We start from the raw sequence: 13,389 nt of genomic DNA, 5'->3' as shown, positions 1-13,389 counted from the left end.
TCTCCCCTTACGATTTATGATATCCGGTGTGCCATTGTTTGGTTCCAGATAAGCGTCGATAACCGTCTTCTACTCAGCGCGCAAAGAAACAATACTCGACGATCCCGCCACTGCCGAAGTTCCCACAGCTTCGCCAAGAAAGACTCAATAGATAGCAAGAGAAGGACAGAAACGAGGTCTCCCAACTACAATCGCATCCAACTGCAGCCTTATTTCCAAGAAACACCCCAAAACGACAACAATGGCCCGCAACTCCCTTCTCTCCCGTCTCCTCCTCCTCGCCGTTCTCGCCATCCTCGCGCCCCTCACGGCGGCCCAGCTCTCAATCTACACGGGCTCCGACAAGTACAAGTACCAAGGCTGCTACAACGAGACAAACGACCTCCCCAACACGGCCCACGAGCGCGCTCTCTCGGGCGGCGCATCCAAGGTCATGGAGGGCAATATGACGGTGCCGCTATGCCTCAGCTTCTGCAGCACCGGCGCCGATAAGCAGTACACCTACGCCGGCGTCGAGTATTCTCGGTACGTGTTCTCGCTCTTCTCGCTTCTCTCCCCCTCCCTTCTTTCCTTCAAACCTCTCCGATAAGGCCATGCCCGCTGTGCGTGTAAGACGAGAAACAAGACTGACGAGTTCATATGTGCGTAGCGAATGCTGGTGCGCCCAGAGAATCTCGGGCCTGGCGGTCAAGCTCGACGATAGCCAGTGCAACCTGCCCTGCGACGGAAACCAGGGCATGGTCTGCGGCGGTGCGCTCAAGTTGAGCGTGTACATGGTCAGCGCCGGCTTGCAATCGTCGCCAGCAGCCGCGTCGTGGGCCGCGATTGTCGTGGGCGGCTTGGCGACGTACGTATTGCTGTAAAATGTGATGGTCTAGTGATGAGGTGTCTTGGTGGTGATGGGAGAGAGCCTCTTCGAAGGACGAAAGAATGGTTACACGACAGCAGCGTTTTATTGTTTCTTTGGAGGATACCCCCTGTTATGTGTGCATCTGGCCTATAGAATCTCTGAATTGATGATTTTGTCTCACTCTCGCAGCGTAAATCTCAACGTGCATCTCACATGTGAGGTCAAAAGTCAGACATCACGATGCTTTTTTCAATTGCCGCCTCAGAAACGCTGCATAAGGTAAATCGATGCCAAACTGCAAACGCAATCAATGGTATCCTATCATAACTTCGTGACGTATACGATAGCCTTACAATCTCACGGGACCCAAGCCTCTTTGCTCAACAGCCCTCTGGACAGCCGCTTTGATATCCGCGACCGTCTTCCTCCACCCCTGCTTACCCCGTCCCTCGCTGCCGTCGTCCTCCACCAGCCAGTCGAGCCACCGCACCAGCTTCGAGGCCTTTTGCATGTCTCGCTCCTCCGAGACGACCCTGACGAGATACTTCTCAAAGACCTTGACATCGTCTTGATGCGGCCCATCGTACCGCGTCCCGTCGTGCCAGACCTCGAGCATGTCTTTGATCTCCTGGATGGACTTCACGGCGGAACCCATGAAGTTCATCTTGGGGGGCGGCGCAGGGAAATGCAACTTAGTCTGTCCAGCGGGCGCAGCGTCGCTCGACTCACCATTCTGTTGCCTTCTGGGGGCGTTGAACAGGAGACCAGATCGTTTGGCCAGCCGCTTCTTGCGGTGGTCCTCGATGATCTCTTTCCGGACGTCCTCTGGGAGCTCTGCGAGGAATGCTTGATCTAGCTCTTCTGGGTCTTCTTCCTGGGCGACATTCGCAGGGCCTTTGTTCGCCAAGAAGTTCGTCTGCTGGCGATTGGCAGCTGCATCCTGCTGCCTCTCCCTGGCGTTGAACAAGTTTTTGCCTCGCTTTGTCGGCGTGATTGGCTTTTTCCCCTGGATAAGTCGGTCCTTGCGTGGTGATTGCGGCAAACGGGTTTGTTGCACCGGTTTGCGTCCATACTGCGCCAGGACCTCAGCTTTCATGTCATCCGGCAAAGCGTTGAAGACCTCCGGGTCAACTTGAGATGGGATCATCTCATCCTGAACCGCCGGGCTATTACTCCGCGATTTCACTTGGGGAGATGCCTGTCTAGGCTCCGGCTTTGGTCTTTGGCCCCTCAGAAGCTTAGCTCGTATGTCGCCTGGCAGCTCAGCCAACACCGCAGGGTCGACTTGGGAGGGAAGGATGAATTGAGTGCCCATGATGTTGAGAGGAGTGTGGGCCTTTTCGTCCCTTTCACCAGCCCGTGCTAGAGCCAAAGCAGGATGCACTTTGGGCTTTCTGGGTGTTAACGGGTCATCTGCAATGGGATCTACAGACACATCGCCCCGAGTTTGGGCATCCCTTGTCTTCTGAGGACTCTTTGAATCCTCAATCGATTCTACTTGAGCCTTCTTTGCCGACGGTTGGCCACCAAAATTTGGAAATGCCAACCGTCGTTGACTGCTTTCGAGCCCAGTATTGCTAGACTTGAGAGGCTCCAGTTTTGTCAACTGGACACCAAGACCTCGAAGGTCACCCGGGGTAAACTTGTAGGATCGAAGAATCGAGACAGCTTCCTTGGCAATGGTTTCGGCGTTGTAAGTTGCGACTCCAAACAGGACGCTCTTGCTGAATGAATCGCATTTTCCATGCCCTAGGTGTTTTGGTGGATCTCGGGGTGCGTCTTGAGCTCGTCGCATAATCTTCATTGTGAACTGCTTGCCCTTGACCTCTTCACTGAGCAGGCGTCTCTCCAGCTCTTTGCACAGGTTGAGTATAAACTCTTCGGCTTCCTGTTGATTGATGAAGCGAATGCCCCAGTTGACCTCTGCCGAGACGGACTTTCGAGATGTTTGTTCGCCCACCTCGGTCTTGTCAATGCCGCGAGCATACTCCCAAAGTTTCTCTCCCGTCTTTGGTCCAAGCGAAGAAGATAGCCGCTCCTTAGATACCTGTCTGATATCTTTGACAAACTTGACACCGATCTCCTCGAGCTTTCCACTAAGACTGTAGGCGACCCCAGGCAGGTCCTTCACCTCAAGTTCACCAATGACTTCTAACACCTGCTCCGGCTTTATCTGGAATTGCCCGGCTGGTTTCGCTCTTCGTAGCGCGACCTTTGCCAACAAAATGTTGGCTCCAATTCCAACTGATACGGCGCAGCCAGTCGCGTCTTTGATTTTGTTACGCAGGGTGAGAGCAATCTCCTCAGCCTTTTCCTGCTCTCTCCAGATATTGCCTTCGTCAACCCCTGCGCCATCGGATCCGGCAGAGGACAGAATGATTGACGTGATGTCAACGAGGGCCTCGTCGATGCTGACACTCTGGACAACTCCTCCAATATCGAGAATAGACTCGTAGAACAGTCGACTGGCTTCTTCATACGCGGGGAAATCGTATGGCAAGACCTTGATATCCGGGCACAGCTCAAGTGCTCGCTTCATCCACATGCCATTCTTGACTCCAAATTTGCGCGCAACGTAGTTACAGCTTGCAATCTCCGAGGCCGTGCCGCTGCTGTGAGCAACTACGGTTGGTTTGTCGACGTAATGTGGGTTCTTCTTGAGGGAAACAGCGCAGAAGAAGCTGTCAAAATCGACGTGGATAACGTACCGCCGTGACCCTGGCCTCCTCCGCACCGACTTGAGAGATGGCCCTTTTTCCTTGGCGAGATTCTGCATCTTCGACTTCAGCTCGGCTTTCCAGGTCGAAAGATGGTGAAGACGACTTTCCGAGTAAAACTGCTTCAAGAAATCAGGGTTCGCCGTTGATGATTTCCAGATCTTGGGATCCGAGAGAAGTATGGCATTATGTTCCTCAGATGTCATATTGTCTGATGTCTTCGGTTCCTGCTTGACTTCATCGGTTCCTCCTCGGGTGCCGTCTTCGTCAATTGTTGGCTGCGGTGCGGTTTTCGCTTCAACCTTTTCCACTTCAACTGCTTTGTCCTCCTCTGGGACTATGCCAACCATAAGCTCGTCAATCTCCATGTCATCGAATTCCTCCACGTCATCCTTTAACTTCATCGGCGGCTTCTTCATAGCCTGCGAGACGGCTGGACTGTACGAGTTTCGGCCATGTTGTTGAGCGAGCGGAGACTCGGACCGTTCAGCGAAACGGCTCAAAGAGGGCGTCGCGGGACTTGCAGTAGGCCCCTTGAACTGGCTCGTGTAGAAGCTAGCATCAGTCTGGTCCCTGTAGCCTCTCTTCACTTGTGGTGTCGATTGACTGAGCTTATTAGATTCGTCAATCTTGAAGACCTTCTGTCGCGGTCCATCGTGGTTGTTTATCCGATAATCCGACCAGGGTAGGAGTTTCCCAGCCTGAATTGAGTCCGTCACCCAGGCTGGTTTGACCAGTCTATACCTGCTGTAATCCACGGACTTCTTAGGCGGAACAGAGGACGCTATTATGTGCGTTGCCATGGTCTTCGAATCCAGGTACTGCAAAAAACCTGCGCCATGTTGCACAAGCTCGCGGTGCAAGCTGGAGCGTTGATTAGCGATATTCTTCACGTGGCAGAGATATAGATAATTACTCACATATGAAGCGGCGGTTGCGTATAGCCCATAACATGCGCAACGACGCCTTTGAATATTTGAGGCTTGTCACTTGAGGCGGCGCGCATGTCGGCGTCCAAGTTTTGAAGCTTGATCTTTTTCCGACGAAAGTAGTCGCCAAAGCCGCCGAAAGCGCTTTGCTCATACTCTTCGCCAGTCTCATCGGTGAACTCATGGTTCTCAATCCGCTTCCTCACCTGCGAGGAGTTCTTCTCAAGGCGACTACCCATTCTATCGGTTGTCTCGGGTAATGCGCAGACTCACGGCTGTATGAGTATTGGTAGTGATGGCGGCGGACTTTTGACTTGCGTCTCGACGATTTATCTTGCAAATCAACCCGTCCATACAGCTAGCTGACTGTAAAGCACCATCTTTGGAAGTTGTGAGTGAGTCTGACGTTCATTCGTTTCTCTTGATAAAGCGTAAATCAACAGAAGGGCGTGGTGACAGTTCAAGGTTGGTGAGTGACGGAGCCCCGGCCGAGGTGAATGCCTGCAGGCGCGTTAAGTGGGTGGGTCCGTCGCGCTCTGCAGCCCGCACGTCCAAAGATCTGCATGACTAATCAAAGTTCTTCAACTGACAGCTTCCGCCGACGACGCCTGATAAACTAGTCCAGCTTGCGGCCGCTCACCTCTCTGTCACCAATTCTGCGACAAAGAGCGATCATGAATAATCAACAATTTCGAAAGCTTTTGGGTGCTGACTCTGGCAAGGCTGCGTCGCCGAGCAATGCTTCAACCAAAGGCACCGCAACCCCAGGCGGCGGCGCGCTGGGATCCCGACAGCGATCTAGCATTCCCATGACTCCGTATGTTGTCTTCTTCACTTTGTGGTCCATCGGCTAATTACGTGTACCAGACGCTCCGTTGGAGTTGGTCATAGCCGAAATGAATTTGCGCGACAACTTGCCGAGAGGAACCAGGCAGGGCAGCCCCAGAAGAAATTTCGCACATCAGCCCCGAAGGGATCTAGACTCGCAGAGGGCTATGTCGACCGAGCACGAGACCGAACCGACGACGAGGAGGATGACCGCGCTAAAAGGATAAAGGCGCTAGAGGAAGCCCTGAAGAACGAGGAGATTGACCAAGCGACGTTTGAGAAGCTTAGCAGCCAAATCGCGGGAGGAGACCTCTCGAGTACGCATCTGATCAAGGGACTGGACTTTAAGCTTCTGGAAAGAATACGAAAGGGCGAAGATGTTTACGGGGACAAGAAAGGCAACGAAGAAGAAGCCGAAGCACCCCCGGAAGAGGAAGTTGACGATGCGTTCGACGAGCTGGAGTCAACAGAGGTGCAGGCTGTCGAAAAGGAAAAGGTGAAGAAGAAGGGCCAACTTGCGCCTGTAGCTCTCGCACCTGGGAAAAAGAGAACTCGCGACCAGATCCTGGCCGAAATGAAGGCTGCGAGAGAGGCTGCCAAGGCTCAGCAAGAGGCTGCCTTGAACAGCAAGTTTAAGAAGATTGGTGCTAAGCAACAGGCCGGAAGCCGCATCGAACGGGATAGCAAAGGCCGTGAAGTCTTGATCATTATAGACGAAGATGGTCACGAGAAGAGGAAGGTCCGCAAGTTGCAGCCAGGAGTCGAAGAGGAGATGCGCAAAGAGTTTATCCCGGACAAGGATGCGAAGCCGCTGGGTATGGAGGTACCCGAATTTTACCAAAAGCAACAGCAAGAAGCTGAAGAAGACGACAACGACGACATCTTTGCCGATGCAGGAGACGATTATGACCCACTAGCTGGCATGGATGACAGCTCTGATGAGGATAGCGAGGGCGAGGTCAACGACGAAAAGAAGACCAAGAACGAGAGCAGCGCCGACACAATGGCGATGCCGCCACCGCCGCGGCCAGCACAAGCGCGCAACTACTTCAAGGACTCCAAGACAGACCTTATATCTTCGCAGACTCTGCAAGGACCCTCCATGTCTGATCCGGCGATACAGGCTGCTTTCAAGAGGGCTGCGCAGCTCAAGGCGGCAAACAAAGATCCGGAGGGAGAAGCGGAGGACGACGACGAGGAAGCCAAGGCTCGTCGGGAGCGCCACAAGAGGATGCTGCAGAGTGTCGACCGAGATGCCGAAGATATGGACATGGGCTTCGGCACCAGTAGGTTCGAAGACGAGGCAGACTTTGACGATGCGCCGGTGAAGCTCTCGGAATGGGGCAACGAGGGAGACGATGACGACGGTCAAGGCGGCAAGAGCAAGAGGAAGAGAGGCCCCAAGAAGAGGAAGGGCGACGCGAACAACGCCGCTGATGTGCTGAGAGTAATGGAGCAGCGAAAGGCAGCGGGCAAATAAGTCAACTCAAGCTGTCTAACAGCTTGTACTAGAGCTGTTGCTTGAAGTCTGCTGGCTTGTTTCTTGAAATATCCTGCACAAACGCATACAGCCGTCGTTTTTACTAAATCAAAATGATACCCTTCACGCGCCCAAACTAGAGCGCGTCGACCACACAAATCGTCCTGTTTTACCGCCCAGCGTGTGAGAATGTTGATTTCTACATGGACTTTTAAACCCCTGGACCGTCGGAAGACTATCGCTACAACCCTCAGATATGTTGGGCGGTTTCTCACTACGAATCATCCTCAAGGCACAAATCCCTGAGCTCAAATACACAGCAGAACGTCGAGACAGTCAAGATTCAGGGTGACTCAGCTAGGCTCTAGCTTCCCAGAATTCCAGCGACCCGGCAAGCACGGGAGGTTGTTTTCTCGGGTGTGGATGTGTTTGTGTCTGCTGGACCTTCCGAAACGGGCGCAGGTCGAATTGCAGCGGCGCTCGGAGGGCACCGCCTCACTTATCAGAGACCGCCCGACTCCGCCCACGGTGCTTGCCTTCCCGCCGCCCCAAGAGTAATTTCGTCCTGTGAAGTGAGCTTGTGAGGTAAGAAAAACCCGGTGGACTTTATTTTGCGCAGGATTCATCCAAGAACCATGGAACCGCAAAGCTTCCCTTGTCCCATGACTCCCGACCACTGGGATTACCTAGATGAAGAAGCCGAAACAGAGCAGACATCATAGTCCTGATGGGATTGGCCAAACGTTGTGTGGAAAAGTCCAAAATCCAAGTCATTACCTAAAATTGACCTCCTGCTTCCTCTCGACTCGTCACCAGCAATTCCGCAGTCCGCAGACCCGCTGTAGACCGGCCGACTCCCCGCCCCCATCCTTGGAGCCCCAGAATACCTTACCTTTTGCGCAGTGTTCTACTCCATTCCACCACACCGTGCTCGTTTGGTTTGGTCTTATCCACCGAAAGTGGACACCAGACACGGGCTTGTAAACTAAAAGCGCAACCCCACGGCACCGGCGACAACGTCCGTGGTCTGCTCACCTTGCCGAGGGAACACCAAAAACCCACGTATCCGTACAGAGTATCATTTTCATCATAATCTTGTGCCGTTTCACTGCCTCTTGTGATAAGACACAGATCACACACACACACACACACACACACACACACACACACACACATACCTGTCATCCTCAACAACCATTTACCCTGAGCCATCATGGTTGACCTCGATTTGCCCGAAACACCGGTGCCGGTCTGGCTGGATTGTGATCCCGGCCATGATGTGAGTTGTTGTCTGTCCTAAGCTTCGCGATGTGTCACTCATCCTGTCCCTGTGATGTTACGCTGCCTCACTCAGATGTTGGTGACAAGTCAGACATACTGCAACAAATCATCACTGAACACCGTCAAGCCAGTACTAATTAGTTCCACAGGACACCTTTGCCATCCTCCTAGCAGCCTACCACCCAACAATAAAGCTGCTAGGCCTCTCAACCGTCTTCGGAAACGCCCCCCTCGAGTGAGTAAACTTCATCCTGCATCCCGCATCTCTTACACATCTCATGATCACTCAATCACAATATTAACTACGATCTCAGAAAAACCACAAACAACGCCACCTCAATCCTCACAGCAATCGGCAAACACAATGACATCCCCGTCCACGTCGGCGCCGCAAAGCCAATGTCCCGCCCGCCAATGCAGGCCGCCACCGACATCCACGGTGAATCCGGCCTGGACGGCACCGACCTCCTCCCCCAACCCTCCAAAGACGCAGACCGCTCCGTACCCGCCATCGACGCCATGGCCGCCGCCCTCTCCGCCCAGCCCGCCGGAACCGCCTGGCTCGTCGCCACGGGGTCCCTCACCAACGTCGCCGAGCTCTTCGCAAAGTACCCGGACCTGGTCGCGCACCTCAAGGGCCTGAGCATCATGGGCGGCGCCATCGGCGACGGCTTTACCGACATTGTACTCGGTGTCGTGGACGGTGTCCCCCGTGTGGGTAACTGGACGCCGTGGGCTGAGTTCAACATTATCATTGACCCAGAAGCCGCCGCTGCCGTGTTTCATAATAAGGCGCTCGCGGCCAAGACGACGCTTGTGCCGTTGGATTTGTCGCATCAGGTTCTTGCTACCGAGGAGGTGCGGGACGCGCTTCTGTATGGTACGCACGGCGGGGAGAAGACGGGCAAGGGGAAGACGACGCTAAGGCAGATGCTGGTTGAGCTCCTCATGTTCTTCGCCAAGACGTATAGGTATGTGTATACACACAGAATTCACTTACACTCGTCCCCTCCCTCCCACTGCCTCATCACGAATATCGCAGGTGATACTAACAAAGATGGCGAAAAGCGACGTCTTCGGCATCACAGCCGGACCCCCCCTCCACGACCCCCTCGCCGTAGCCGCCGTGCTGACGGGCACGCGGCACGAGATCCCCTTTCACGACTACGACGCCAAAAAGGGCAACTGCGTAAAGTACCACGAGCGCTTCGAGCTCACCGTCATCACGGAGGGCGACCTGGAAGAGGCCAAGACGGGCAAGTCGCAGCTGGGGCGGACCGTCGCGAAAGCCCTGCCGCCGGGGAGCGAGGGCGTGAGGATACCGCGCGGGTTGGATATCCCCATGTTCTGGCGGGTGATTGAGGAGTGCACGGAGAGGGCGGACCGGGTTAATGCGGGTAAGGTGGCTGGGTTGCAGGAGAATGGGACGTTGGAAAAGTAATGAGGTAATGAGAAAATCGGTGTGTGTTGTTGATCATGGTGGGTGGGACGAATATACATATTTTGATATCAATAGACGTGAGTATTCATACACTCAGTGACCGCCTATGGTCTATAGGTCGGTAATATGCTTCCTCTGCCACCATCGGATGAGGAGATCTCTTTGGCCTAATAGTTGGGACTGCCCACTCCCGACCTCAACCCAAAGAAAATTGACCCTGGTGGCTTCTTTTTGAAGGTCTTCAGTTCGAGTCCACTTGTAGACTCATTTTTTTAGTCGAGTCCAATCAGTGAGTCTAATCACGCAGCACATAAAGTGATGAACAATGTCTCTGAGGCAGCACGCTATGCTATTGCATGAAATTCATTCATTAACGTATAAATCGTAAGATCCATAAGACCATCGATTCCCTAAGAGACTTCATAGTTGACCAGCTCTTTTGGAAGTTAAAAACGGGAATTAAATGCATCGCGTATCTGTTATAATGAAGATAAGAGTTAGGGACCCTGAATTTGGACTCCATTCCATAACAGCTATTGAGATATCCTAAATCTACCTGCCAACGTCGCTTACCCGTTTACTTCTGGACATAACTTAGATAGCGATTCAATGGCAAGAATACCCTGCATAATGAGAGATCCGACGTCTCGTCGGCCCCTCCCCGGGGCAGCCGTCGTCTATTCCATATTCAAGGTAGTCAGTTCTGCCGAACGTGGAACACATCAACCACACCCAATTCAAGCCCTCGTGCGATGCGCACAATGGCTTCTAGACGTACCCTAGCTACGGTAAAGAGATGGGATTCATCGACCTTAATTAGTCTCACCTCACCACTTACTAACCCCAATAAGTCATACGTCTCTCTCCGTTTCCCGTCGGAGGGTGGAGAGTATTCCGATACCACGCAATGGGAAACGGCAACCAGTGGTGTCATGCCGCTTCGACTATACGAAGATGGACAATTCCGTGGATGGGGGTGTTATCTGATGGGAACTACAGCCCTTCGAGGACGCTGAGCCACCAGGTGCTTTCACCACCGGCCTTGATCAAAGAATGAACACCATCAAACAACTAATCTCTCGTTCAAAACTCCATTCTTCCTCATCTCATTGTGATTGTCGTGTTTAAATCCCCCGCCTACAGATAGCAAAGCAAAGGTTCCACGCCATTGAGGGTTCCTGCAAGATCTAGGTGTTAGTCCCGTAGTCAGGTGTGTGTGTACTCGTCACGGAAATGAATGACAGCCATCTCTGGCGGCTAAAGTTGTCTCCTGACGCACCAAATGTGCCTTTGTGTATTACGGCTTATCTATATGTGAAGGGTGTATCTATAACCTTCAGATTGTTGTACAAGGAAACTCTCTATCCCATTCCCGTTCTCTAAAAAGGGGTATCATGTTTTTTAAGCCCACGCGCAACTTTTAGTGTCTCATTTTCTTTCCTTCTTATCCGTGTAGAAAGACTCAAAACCGCTGGTCATCAGAACCATCAAGTCTCTGCAACACCCTCAAAACCCTCTCATATGTCCAAACCGTGATCGCGCTCCCAGGCGCAGCCTTGATAAGACTCACCATGAGACCCCGGTACAGCCCGCGAACACCCTCTTTCGCGAAAATGATGCGCATAGCGCGCACCGCGCCGGGGTACTCGGGGATATTCTTATGCACGTACCGCGCCCTCGTCGGCCCCTGGACCTGAATGCGCTTCCGCACCAGGTCGAGCGGGAAGACGGCCGTCTTGGACAGCACGCTGGCCACAACGCCGGCCGTGGCGTCGCCGCCGCCCCAAGGCAGGTGCAGATCGCCCAGCGGCAGCCGCAGACCCTCGTACAGAGCAAAGAAGATGCCCATGTACGGGACGATCTGCGCCACGCCGGGTCCGAGGCCGCGGAAGAAGCCGCGCGGGCCCTCGTCCCGATAGATATCCGCCACCGCGCGCCGGAGGCTCGTGTACACCCGGTCGTTGCCCTGCGCCGCGAATCGGGTTCGTAGGAGATCGAGGGGGTATGTGGCTGTCGTGGCGGCCGCGCCGGCGGCGGCTCCGGCGATGAAGGATTCAGCGGCGTTCGGTAGGCGGTTGTCAAACGCGGTCTTGAGGAACTGCGCCGTGGTGCGGTACGTCGTGAACTGAACGGCCGAGTAGCACACGTACATCATCTCGGCGGGGACGTTTCCCTTCCATAAGCCAGTGATGCCCTCGTTGGCGATGATGTGCCTCATGGTGTTCAGTGTGCCCTTGTACACGGGCCCGCCCCTGGCTGATCGGATCGACAGAGGGTCGGAGAGCGAGTGCGTCTGCAGCTGCAGGCGGATCTTGACGACATCGAGGGGGGCAATGACAAAGCTATCGCGACAAAAGGCGGCAATGGTCAGCGTGAATCACTAAGCCTCAACCGTTGGGTTTTGTCTTACCGAGCAAACAGGCCGGCGGTGGCGCCGGCCGTTACAACCTGCAGACGGGAGCCCTGGGCGCGAACAGTGTGTCAGCATCGTGACGTGACTTGAAGTCGTTGACAGGTCGGAGAGACCGTCACATCAGGCGTGGAAAGGTCTACATCTAGCCTTACCTCATCCTTGAGGCGTTCGCCGCTGGGCGACATGCATCCGGTAGTGTCCTCGTGGGACCTGGCGCAGAAACTCTAAGATGCAGCAGGAATGGATGACAGAGAGAAGCAGAGCGGACAGGCGGCTGCTCGCTTGCCTCTGACCTTCGGCGATGGACGAGTGGGCTTCGGGCCCGGGTGTGCGAGGTTTATCAAGGTCAGATGGTTGGTGTCGTCTGTGGGTGTCCGTCCAAGCGGCGCGATCCGAGATGGCACGGCGAGGTGTCCGTCGTGATTCGTTTCTCTATGTGGCGATGACGGGAAGCTAAAACAGCAGGAATTGAGGCTTCCGCAATGAGGCTGAGGGGTCTCAATTGATGATGAGCGTGTTTGAGAATCGGCGATTTTCTTTCGGGATTGTGAAGAAACGAACAATCTTCTAACGTCTGTTCGCTAGATGTCGCTGTTATTCTGGAATTTCCGTTGATATTCGTTGCGTGTGGAATTTTTTTTTGTTTGTACGTAAGATGAGTAGCTCTGAGTACTAGTGTTATTTAAGGTCCGAGCAGGTAAGTTTGCTTGGCCTTATCGCGCGCAAACACCCCCAGCTTCTTTACCTTGCCTGGATGGAACCGACCCCGAAATGCTAGGAGACCCCAAGCAGTGTGACGCAATTTCGACGATAGCGGGCTGTCAAGGACGGGACCTTCTCGATTCTCCCACTTGGCCACTGCAGCTCGGGGGATGTTTACTGCGGCCTGGCTCCACTGTGGGCGTGACTGCAAGCTGCAGGCTGCAACAGGGGCATCTTCCTCGCATTGAGCCTTTGCTAGATGGATGAAAAGTCACCAAAAGCAGACTAGCCAGCCGTGCCAGCACAGCCACGCAGGGTCTGGTCCCCTTCACCCGTGCGGAGGGAAACATAGCGGGCGAGATTCTTAGAGAGCGAGCGGCGATGGAAGACCACGGACAGATGCAATATGCAAATGCAAGTTCAATTTCAACATGGCATACCTACGATCGGAAAAAAAAAGTGAAGAAGAAAAGAAGAGACGAGAGGGGGGCTTGGCTATCTCACGGGACTCGCTGCGAGACTTGCCTGCGGGAGAAGGAATGTGATGACATATCTCGAGTTCTCAGACTCGCTGTCTTGTGACGATGGTAGGTGAACCCTCGTGACCTACATTGATAACACTTTGATGATTACAGAGGACACGATAAGGTAGAGCAGAGGAAGAAGAAATTACAGGAAGAGCGCCTCAGTCAGGGGCCTGTGCTGCACGGGTCACTATGTTAGGTATGCCTCAGTGATAGCGATGACA

The 13,389-nt window shown here is 53.9% G+C and overlaps 5 protein-coding genes across 5 annotated transcripts; 3 read left to right on the top strand and 2 right to left on the bottom strand.

Moving 5' to 3' along the window:
• Positions 1-241: 241 nt before the first annotated feature.
• Positions 242-863, top strand: CPAR01_02898 (WSC domain-containing protein; the record flags this gene model as incomplete). The annotated part of the gene is made up of 2 exons (XM_060487185.1): positions 242-525; positions 650-863. The coding sequence occupies 2 exons, from the start codon at positions 242-244 to the stop codon at positions 861-863; spliced, it is 498 nt and encodes a 165-aa protein (XP_060354513.1).
• A 336-nt stretch (positions 864-1,199) lies between these two features.
• CPAR01_02897 (impB/mucB/samB family protein) lies at positions 1,200-4,735 on the bottom strand (the record flags this gene model as incomplete). The annotated part of the gene is made up of 2 exons (XM_060487184.1): positions 1,200-4,431; positions 4,488-4,735. 2 exons carry the CDS (start codon positions 4,733-4,735, stop codon positions 1,200-1,202), a joined length of 3,480 nt encoding a protein of 1,159 aa, XP_060354512.1.
• A 435-nt stretch (positions 4,736-5,170) lies between these two features.
• Positions 5,171-6,804, top strand: CPAR01_02896 (uncharacterized protein; the record flags this gene model as incomplete). The annotated part of the gene is made up of 2 exons (XM_060487183.1): positions 5,171-5,313; positions 5,364-6,804. 2 exons carry the CDS (start codon positions 5,171-5,173, stop codon positions 6,802-6,804), a joined length of 1,584 nt encoding a protein of 527 aa, XP_060354511.1.
• A 1,213-nt stretch (positions 6,805-8,017) lies between these two features.
• On the top strand, positions 8,018-9,526 carry CPAR01_02895 (inosine-uridine preferring nucleoside hydrolase; the record flags this gene model as incomplete). The annotated part of the gene is made up of 4 exons (XM_060487182.1): positions 8,018-8,083; positions 8,235-8,320; positions 8,400-9,056; positions 9,154-9,526. 4 exons carry the CDS (start codon positions 8,018-8,020, stop codon positions 9,524-9,526), a joined length of 1,182 nt encoding a protein of 393 aa, XP_060354510.1.
• A 1,462-nt stretch (positions 9,527-10,988) lies between these two features.
• On the bottom strand, positions 10,989-12,124 carry CPAR01_02894 (uncharacterized protein; the record flags this gene model as incomplete). Its single annotated transcript, XM_060487181.1, has 3 exons — positions 10,989-11,868; positions 11,937-11,989; positions 12,092-12,124. 3 exons carry the CDS (start codon positions 12,122-12,124, stop codon positions 10,989-10,991), a joined length of 966 nt encoding a protein of 321 aa, XP_060354509.1.
• Positions 12,125-13,389: the final 1,265 nt, after the last annotated feature.

Source organism: Colletotrichum paranaense (genome assembly GCF_030867605.1).
Source record: "Colletotrichum paranaense strain IMI 384185 chromosome Unknown Scaffold_2.1, whole genome shotgun sequence".
NCBI classification, from domain to species: Eukaryota; Fungi; Ascomycota; class Sordariomycetes; order Glomerellales; family Glomerellaceae; genus Colletotrichum; species Colletotrichum paranaense.
Note: the sequence above shows the minus strand (reverse complement) of the source record. Positions and strands in the feature narration are given on the sequence as shown.